General features: G+C 38.0%; 1 protein-coding gene across 6 annotated transcripts in view; it reads right to left on the reverse strand.

Annotated features, from left to right (window-relative positions):
* The window catches only part of LOC117420935 (protein ARK2N-like), a 48567-nt gene extending 39406 nt beyond the window's left edge, over positions 1-9161 (reverse strand). For 2 of the 6 annotated variants that reach the window (XR_009328857.1, XM_034034713.3), the window contains exons 1-2: positions 8962-9152; positions 3237-4096 (exon numbers count right to left, since the gene is read on the reverse strand). Coding sequence is in view for 5 of the 6 variants with exons in the window: in XM_034034713.3 (XP_033890604.1) it covers positions 3237-3993 (757 nt within the window). In the remaining variant the exon portion in view is untranslated. Of the gene's footprint in view, positions 1-3236; positions 4097-8961 lie in introns of all 6 variants that reach the window. The other 4 variants (XM_034034712.3, XM_059025189.1, XM_034034715.3 and 1 more) reach the window with 4 other exon arrangements.
* Positions 9162-10651: the final 1490 nt, after the last annotated feature.

Here is a 10651-nt window from a genome sequence, read left to right on the forward strand (position 1 = left end):
ACTCCACACTGCTGCCCAATCTATCAGCTCCGCTTTTGTTTTTGTGGTCTTCTAATTTCTTGTACTCTTGTTTCAGCTTCTTTATTCTTTCACTGCACTGCTTCGGATTAATTCCCATCTCTAAATCAGAGATTCTTTCAAATATCTTTTCGTTTCGCACGGTTGATTCCAACTGCGCCTGGACATTTTCACCTGCCCAGAGAGTGACAAGTGCTTTCACTTTGTCTGAATCCCAGGGCTGCAGTTTTCATTCATTTTTGGAAGCCACCATCCTTTTCTCTCTCCTCGCTGGACTAACACCCACATCATGACAAAAGTCAATAACCCTGCACAAGACCTGCTTCGGCTGCAAGCCAGATTCAGATATGTTGTTATCGGGCCAGAGTTTCACAGTACGGGTCGGCTATATTACCAGTGTAAAAGCACCCAACCTGCGAGGGTCCCAGGCTCTCACGGGTCGGTGTGCCAGTGTAAAAGGGGTATAAGGGACCAGTCACTGTGACTGGTCACTAAATGTTTTATCCGTCACAACTCAAAACATTTTGGTGCAGTTGCATGAAGCACTATTCTCAAATACAATATGTGAAAGCCAGCCAGCAGCAAATAAAGTATACAGTAGGTATTTTACAGTAGGTATTTTACAGTAGGTATTTCATATGCATGGTTTAAGCATGTGTTAGACTAGTAGTGGTCTGCTTGTAGTTTCTGACAAAGTACTCCATTAGTGTAATGAAGGAGCTTTATTTCAGCACTGCACACATGGAATGATACCATGCCACGCCTACTACAGGCATGAACACACACAGTGCATGAATGAAACACCAGATCAACGATAATAAAACCCGCCCCAGTGTCAATCTTTCTGTTGAACCAATTAGAAAAGTTGGAGGCACTTGCCAAGCCCCTTCCTTTTTATAATATCCGCCCTTACTGTGGCACTAGAGCAGCTGGATACGCGACGGACTGATGATAAATTACTAAAATGAATGCATAAAAAACAGGCGTTTGGTGACATTTGTCACGTGACTGGTTAATCGTCTAGCATATTAAATGTTTAACCACTTCTTTAGAGTTTATACGTTTAAGAGTTTAAACTTCTCATCCCTATCATTTCCATGCTCTTTCAGCTACAAAATACAAATCTCATTCGCTGACGTAAATGCTGTGTGCATACAAACCAACCAATTTACAGATACTTGCAGATTTGTATTTAGTGCATGACATACTGCATTTTAAAAGTAAATAAAAGGAAGTTTCTAATCAAATGTGTTTTTATATCCACTTCCAAGATTTCACAGACTTTTGTTCAAATTCACTTTTTTCCGTGACCTCCGTGACAAACTCGTATCCTTGATTATCGTTTGATAATGAAGCTATTCATAAGTTAGTTAGTATTCCTCAATTTAGTTGCATAGTTTTACTTTCGTTGCATATTGCTATAATGGGTAACTTGACGACATTGTTTATTTTAGCTGCTGCCTTTATCCAAGGTGATCCATCTATTTATTAATTACTGATTTATTTATTTTGCTACAGGTTCAAATAACTCAAGGTATTTAAATATATAGAGGATAATATTTGTAATCTTGGATTTATACAACACATGGGGAAATAAGGCTTAGGCTATCTGAATATGAACAGAATGAAAAAAATGAAATCAGATTTATACTGCAGAGAGCAAGTAGCTGAAGCTACTTCTAAACGCAATAAATAAATGATTATTTCATAATAAATCAAAAGCAATATAACAATATGAAGTTAACGAAGACAACAGACTTCAAAACTACAGTAATCCGTTCCGTATCCGCTCGTCACATATCTGCCCTAACCGTTTATCTGCCATGATCAACCTCTTCAGTAACGTTAGTTTATTATTGAACAGAGAATATTACTTCAGCTATTGTAGATCTTAACAAAGTTTTCGTAGACTGTTGTATATGCTCCATATTGGATTATGGGATTAATAAAAAGAATGACCTCAGACTTGCCATTTATTTAGTACAAAATAAAATATCTAAACTGCCACAGTTTCAAACTTAAATACCATCCTGGTTTCTACATGAATACAAAACTGTACACTCTGGAAAAACTAGTTCGCCACATGGTAACATGTACACAAGGACACGATCACACGCACGGTCCAGAGTGTGCGTGAGTCTAAGAACATTTCTACGTAAAGTTGTATGTTGATAAATCTCATACTTTGTTAGTTAGACTGTGGGTACGCACAGTTCAGAATTAAATTTGTGCGTACGCACGATTGATAAATATAGCCCCTTGTCTCCTTTAATAGCGAGAGCAGTGGGGGGATGCCTGGTTCAGTAGAATGGTTGGTTGTCCTTTATGGAATTTTGCTTTTGTGGATTTTATTGTTATTTTAGACAGAAAATCTGTTTCTTTAAACAACTGTAGCGTATGAAAATAACTTATTGTACCTCACAAACCAAACGCATAACTGTTGTATGTGAAGTGGATTTTTAAATTAGAATCATTTAAAAATTCAAGCCGTTATATGCACTAAAGGTGACAGCAGTGGATCCAGCGTGCAATTGCCTTGAGGGAAAAACAACTGTTACAAAAAATAAATAAAATAAATAAATCCCCCAGTAATTCATGCAAGGAGGTTAAAAGGGGGCAATGCACCTCAATGGATCGTGGCAATGTTCTCGGTTAACGAGGCCGAGTTGAGCCCTGTACCAACTTACCAAATATTTGTCTATTAACAAACCTCTTGCTAAAAAGAGTAAGTTTGGCCCTTGCCTTATTTATCAGTGCTAATGGTACATGCAAAAAAAAAAAATGCACAGAAGAACTTTTAGCAGATGGTTGCAAGGGCTATAATTCTTTACCTTTCAGAAGGTGTTTTACCATTGCTGCTGGGAAAACAGCAGCTTGATATTTTACTTTTTGGGTGACTTTGTAGCTATTCAATTGTCAAAACTACAAATGTAATACTAAAACATTTCCTATCTGTCTTAGCTAGAAATATAATTATCAAAAGAGCTTTAAATGACCCATTCAGTACTGGCTAGTGTGCAAATAGTTCTCTTATCTTACTGCACTTTAAGGAAATACAAGTGCAGAAAATTGTATACTGGGACAGTACTTTCCCTAAGGTAAAACACTAAAAGGTAAAACTGAATCAGTTTTTAAAATGTCGTGCACTTCCTCAAAAAAGATCTATAACTAGTTAAGGGGCTGTGCTATACTTGGAATGGCACTCTCTTTAAACATACCTGGGATGTTGCCTGTGATTGTCTTGCCGCTTCCTGACACCTCTTTGTCGTCATCGGAGGAACTGGTGCTGGAGTCGCAGGTCAGGTCGCTGTCACTGGTACTGCTGTCCTGCAGCAGGTTGTACTTTTTCCGGGCGGCTGCCTCCCTCTTCTGTCTCAGCAGTCGTATACGCTCCTTGTGCTTTTGGCTCCGGTGGCCCTTGACCTTGGCTAGCCGGCCATTCTGTTTATCTGCCCCAGTCGCCTGCCAGCGGTTCTTCTTAGCAGCCATGGAGGTCGTGGAAGACATTTCACTCTCAGACCGCGAACGCCTCGACTTCCTGCCCCCTGCCACCACCACCCCCCCGGCCCCAGAGTTGGAGTCCCCCCCTTCTGCGGCACAGGAAGCCCCTGCTCGGGGTGCCCCGTTCTCTTCAGCAGAGGACAGTGTATCTGAGTCAGCAAGGTGGCCACTGGAGGATGGCGACAACATGCAGTGGTTGGAGGAGTCGCTCTCGTAGGTCCGGCTGGGCGTCTGTTTTTCGCTCTCCGTGGAGGCCTGCTGTGACTCAGGAGAGTCCCGTCGAAGCTCCATTAGAAGGCAAGGCATGGCGGAAAGAAGACCTGGGTCGGTCTGGAGGAGACCGTCTCCTTCCTTCTCCGAGGGGGAGGTCTCTGTTTTCAGGGTCTTGTCTCCTGCTGCAACTTCCAAAGGGGTTTCTGGAGGGGTCTTGGAATTGACAAGCTCTTCCGACTTCTCCGCATCAGCCATCTTCATGTCAGTCGGTTGCCAGGCCCTCCCTGGTCAGATCATAGAGCACAGGGGAATACTAGGGCTTAGGGGTTGGGGAACGTTGATAGAATCCGTCACAGGGGCAAGCCTACATTAAAATAAAAAAGGAAATGTTTTACTCACATTTCACCTCTGACAGCAGATTGCTGAAGTGGGCCAGCCTACACTTTGATAATGGTTTTAGTAAGTTCCCTTGAGGCAACACCACCAGATGAGAATTAACTATTGTATTTTTCCATCTCAACATGTTTTACAGCGATTATAGCAAATGGACATTAATTTAAATGACCATTTCCATCAGACCATGCTACTATGTTAGATGTTGGCCGCATCTCTTAAGACGTGGTCACACAATCAACTTTTGTTGGCCATGTGTTGCCTTGTGTGACAAGCTGGAACCGCACTGCCACGCTTAGGACACTGTTCTATTTCACTGCCAATACAAAAGCAACAAACTCAATACAGAGATGCCAACTTATGAAAGTAGAAAATAGTAGCATAGTAGTGGAAATATAGTAGCACATTAGCAGCAGATTTATTTATTTAAAGGCCAGTGGGTGCTAGCCCTAGAAATTAAACGGTTCTTTGGGTCTGGCAAGCTAATGCCCTAATTTTTGCTGTTCAATCTATCATTTTGGTAATTGTAAACACATGGCATTTAGCAATTAACAACCCCAATAAAAATACTTACACTTTTTTTGAAATTTGGAATTCTATTTATCCTGGATCTAAATATCAGAAATGAAGAGTAAGTGCTATCAAACCTAGACTGAATTATTCAACCTCAAAACTTTATAAAGCGACAGTCATGACACCCACCACGTTTCAGAGAAGTCAGTCCGGCAGTATTCACAGTAGACATAGATTGAGACACACTACTTCTTTTAATTAACGACCATTCTGTGATAAATTCCTCTCGATATTTCTGACAAGCCAACCTCAATCTTTTTGACTGAGGAGAGTGACATTTGTTTGATTTATGATTCCCATTTTAATAACTGATAAGGCTGGGATTTTGTCACAAATATGTACTAAAAATCACAGTGCAGTCATGGTAAATTTGTTCAAAATCATGGAGGATGGGGGAAATGGTGTGTTTAGTCACAGGGATGAAAATTAAACTTTTAAATATATGCAGTACCTACATAAACATAAAATTGGTCTGTCTGTAGAAGTAGGAAAAGGGGAAAAATTAATCTAAATATTTATTACACAACATCAGGTTTAAGTTTTAATCCTGTAAATCGGTAAGCGTCACAGCATACACAACTATAAACACATGTTCGTTTTACATAAGATTTGGTTGGGTTTCTACAGGACAGCAAACAAAAACTGTAGGTTTTACATACCTTTAAAAAGTAACATTTGAAGTTGAAAGACTTGGTGTGCATCTGTTGCTTCTGCTGTGGTACAGTTTGTCACTATTTTACTGTTTGTTTGTTTACATATTATTCTGATACAACATGTTGTACATGTTTGATGCCTTTGTGGAGCGCCGGTCATACCGAAGTACATTTTTTTTACGCAGAAAATGATTACAGCAAGAGTTGGGAATCTCATTTCCATGTTTTTCCAGAACTGGTAAATGTTGCATTTCATTTCACTGACAATTTCGTAGTAAGCACGGTATTCACGCTGTGCTACACAGTTGTCTTCAAACAGTAGAATGGACTCAAAAACGCCGCTTTCTCAGCTATGCCGAGATACTTCGCTTGATTTGGGTATAAAACCCGACAGACATTGAAAAATGCAGCTGCAAGTTGAGAAAATCGGGCAGTAGAGTTGCTATGTTTAAATCAATTGACAGCGCTGAAAAAAAATTCAAAGAGTTAACGGCTACATTGCAAAGTAAAGCAACCGAGCTAGTTCAACATCATTAACTAAACCGTGAAAGCGTTTTTTTTTTTTTTTTTGGTTAAGGTGGAATTTCAAGTTGTGTTGGTAAAGTTCAATGTTCTCTATTAAAATCACAGAATCCGTGTCCACCATGACTTAATCACAGCCTTACTGACAAGCAACCAAGTAAACGTGCGATTGATAATGATAGCAGGGCGACATTTGAGCAGCAGTTTCTGAAGGACACCTAAACTGGTTACTAAGCAACCCAGAGCTTTTAGTACGTCAGTTAAAATGTCAGTGAAATAGTTATTTAAGAACCAAGAAATTCGTTAAATTAAACAGGAAAACAGACACATGGTATTTAAGTAATATTTCATAAACGTTCAGGGAGTATCCATCATTTATTTATTTAATAAAAATGGTAGTATTATACCCCTTCACCTTAGCGCCACAGTAGAACCTCCAAAATAGTAGCTGCTATGACCAAATCGTAGCAGTTGGCATCTCTGTAAATACTAACCAATCACATTTGATAGTTTTGTCACATGGTAAAAAAAAAGGAAAGAAATTGTGAACACATGACTTAGAAATACGATGACCATTTAAAAATACATAACAGAAGTTGCCTCTAAAAAGCCATGCCAGTAATTGAGGGAATTCTCTGGTAAGTAAAATATTAATTTGATTTCTGCCTTTGAATATAGGCTAGGTGCAGTAGGTCAATTACATATTATATCGCCTAGACATTATTTCTTCATCTAAAACTGCCAGTACACCAGCAGCACTGGCTTTTCTCACAGACAACGATTGGTTTACATTATTTTGTTGCCAGAATGTTGGCACCTTGTCGACAGCAGGTTTTTCTCTCACATGACCACGGATTACAAGGCAACACAAGTCTCCATCTTGTGTGACCAGTCCACCATGCTTTCTCTGTTGGACACGGTAAGATTAACATGCCACTGTATCCTTTCGCTCTAATGTAGCTTCCTAGTGGAAAGCATTGCTGCAATACATACATACATACAGAGAGAAAAAGACACTTATATTCAGTTATATTTAAAATTCTGCTTAAAACAATGGTGCTACTATTGCAGTGCGATAATCATTATATCAGGAAAGTGAGACTGCAAAATTGTATGTGGAAATTTACTATTGTTCAGTGTTAGAAAATACAAGTTCAAACTTACTTGTACTGTATGCAACATCATTTCTGAAATCTTACAAGAAATCACTTACAGTGCTTCGCAGTCTGTACCAAGGTATGTCAGATTAACCGTCAAGGGAGGTATCTTAGTAGTGAGAATTATTATTCATGAACTCAGCAGGTAAGTTTCAAGAGGGTGTTCATGTAGATTCATTGTGTTTGAGGTCTAAAATTCTTAATATATATCAAGTACTGCTTGCAAGCAGTTCATTACCACTTCAGAATCGATCCACATACCCACTTTTAATTCTACAATTCCATGAACTTTTCTTATATCTCAATTTCACACTCAAGAAACCTTGTGGACCACAAGCCACCCAACACATTAGACTTCAAGAAGTTCTGGAAAGCTGGTGTAAATGTGTGACAATGCAATAGCTAGACCATTAAAACATTCAACCAGGTGTCCCCTAAGGACATATTTACAACAAATGTCTGTGTGTATATAAAGCCTAGATCAATGCATACTTTCCAACAATAGTATCTAACTAATAAGTAGTTTCTAGTGTACAGTAACAGGGTTTGTTGTTTTTTTTAGCATCCTTCAATGATAAAAGAATATAATTTGCAAGCGGAAACATTCCAATTTTTGATCCATTTACCTCTTCACCGTGTACAGATCATTTTACAACCCAGATTAAGGTAGTGTTTGGTAAAGTGTGTCCAGGTCAAGACAGAGACATGAATACTAATGTTGGTCACAAAACATGTTGGTAAAGCTAAACCGTAAATCTAACTGATGTAATACTAGGAGTCTTACTTCAATTCCTGAAATATAACCACTGTACGCAAACACGTTCTTTTCATTAAAATAAAACACACTGTAACCTATCACCAGAGTACATATGACAACTATGTTGCATATATGACAAGTACTGAACACATTGAACCTTAAATCTCAATGCAGCTTTAAAAGAATAGTGCACTGATTTGTGGTTTAAAACGGGCAGCATTTGAAAACTGCACTTCATTTACAGTACTAGCTAGATTTATGGCTGTCTATGAGGCATTGGCTCAATTGTCTGCAGTCCAGCTGGGTATTCTGCGTCTCAACACACAGAAAACTGATGCAGTTTAAAATGCCTTTCCATTGCACATTTAAAAGGGCCTCAAATACCGATATTTAAAACAATACAACGCTCAACTACAAAGTAATTATTTAAACCACGGATACAGTGTTCCATAAAAAAGGTTTAGCTAACAGTTTAAACCTCTTAATCATAAAATGTTCACAAAAAATCTTACTAAAATATGTCAAGTAAAGGAAAAATTATGGTACAATATGCTGCGTGTATACTGTACTCACGGAGTACGGTAGCTACTCGCCTAGTTTTGATAAATGTTGCTGTACCTGTCGATTATTACTAAACAGTACATTTCTATCGTCAGCAAAAGGGTATTTGCATCCGTTTTGTTGCTCGATGCAAAATGCAGAGGCCCAAACTATCAAGAACCCACGGCAACCAAACAATCACCCTGGGCCTTAATATGTTATCTCCTAACCAATTATTACATGGAACTGTGTAAAAATGGTCACGGGGATATAGTCATCCAGCCTTTAAAAAAAAATAAAAAATACAAATCTAAACATTATTGCAAACCCAGACAGGCCCGCGCTAGTCCCCGAGTCCCTTGTCTCATCAATTCCCTTGGCTGTGCATACATACAATCACCAACGCATACGGTGCATACAGCAAAATAACAACAAACAAAGCTGGTAATCTATTGCACCGCTATCAATCATTCAAATTATTATTTAAAGCACATTTTGCAAAACCTAAAACAACAACGTAAACCTCAATATGAAGCGGCGGTGGGAAAAGTTAAAACAGTGAAACTAGCTGCTCGACCTGTCTGGAAGCTTTCCCTCTATAAATTTCTGACAAAATGGAAGAGGATTAACTTACCTGGAAATAAAATGAACTTTTTTTTACGTTCCCGCCTTCAATAACAACATATTATTTCAGAGGCCATAAACATAGACCAAATAAATACCAGATTACAGCCCGATTTATTTAACCTCCTCCTTCCTCGCGTACCTTGTTCTACTTGTTTAAAATGTCACCACCAGCCGTTGTTCAGAACACCCTGCGTTACTTCCGGCCTGGCCAGTCATGGGCAATGACGTCAGTCAAAAAAGTAAATTTAGCTACAGTAGCTCAGGATGCCCAGAATACCGCGCCCCCTTCCGACGTGGAGGATTGAAAAACAAAACCAAACCAAAAAAATTTAACCTTAATACTCCGCCTTTGGTCCTGTTTTGTATCTGTATGAACAAACCACATTCGTGGCTCCAGGGCCTGACCAGTACTTGTAATGGCTTTATCTAATTCATACATGTACTCTGTCGGTATTTTACTGTAAATTACTTCCTGTGTTATTTAATAATAATGGATGTTGTATCATTTTCAATAGTTTACCTTTTATTAATGTTTGCAACATTAGCTCTAATTATTATTATTATTATTATTTATTTCTTAGCAGACATAAATAATAATAATAATAATAATAATAATAATAATAATAATAATAATATTAATTAGAGCTAATGTTGTGTCTTTGCTTGTTTCTAGATCCTATATTCAAATATAATGTTTTATTCTTGACTACTTGTTTTCAGCATGAAGCCAAGACACTATATAGAGTAAATCTATATATATATATATATATATATATATATATATATATATATATACGGAGAGAGAGAGAGAGGAAGGCATGGATAGAACATAAGAACATAAGAACATAAGAACATAAGAACATAAGAACATAAGAACATAAGAAAGTTTACAAACGAGAGGAGGCCATTCAGCCCATCTTGCTCGTTTGGTTGTTAGTAGCTTATTGATCCCAGAATCTCATCAAGCAGCTTCTTGAAGGATCCCAGGGTGTCAGCTTCAACAACATTACTGGGGAGTTGGTTCCAGACCCTCACAATTCTCTGTGTAAAAAAGTGCCTCCTATTTTCTGTTCTGAATGCCCCTTTATCTAATCTCCATTTATGACCCCTGGTCCTTTTTTCTTTTTTCAAGTCAAAGAAGTCCCCCGGGTTGACATTGTCTATACCTTTTAGGATTTTGAATGTTTGAATCAGATCGCCGCGTAGTCTTCTTTGTTCAAGACTGAATAGATTCAATAATAACATCTGGAACTGGGTACCCATTATAAAAAAAGAAATAAATGAAAAGCCTTGCATTAAATTAATCAAATATTTGTCAAATACTGTATATAGTACACATACATTTCCTCTCTTCAGGTCTGTCGACTTGTATCGCCTCTTTTTTACGGCTGGTTTCACAGACCCTAATTAGCACCAAATCTGAACTACCTAATGTTATTTTAGGCAAGGTAAACCAAGATTAGTTAATTGCAAACAGAAATGCACTCAATGTTGTGGGATTAACTACAAAAATAACTGGATTCATTGTAATATTGTACATTTTCTGTAAATTCTCAAATTAATAATTGACATCGTGGTAGCAATCTTACAAAAAAGTAACATTACAAAAAATATGTTTGTATTTATTTATTTTTATACAAGACAGATAGCAATCCAAAAAATACACATTCAATCCACCATCAATGGCACACATTTAA

This window comes from Acipenser ruthenus, chromosome 1 (assembly GCF_902713425.1).
Source record: "Acipenser ruthenus chromosome 1, fAciRut3.2 maternal haplotype, whole genome shotgun sequence".
NCBI classification, from domain to species: Eukaryota; Metazoa; Chordata; class Actinopteri; order Acipenseriformes; family Acipenseridae; genus Acipenser; species Acipenser ruthenus.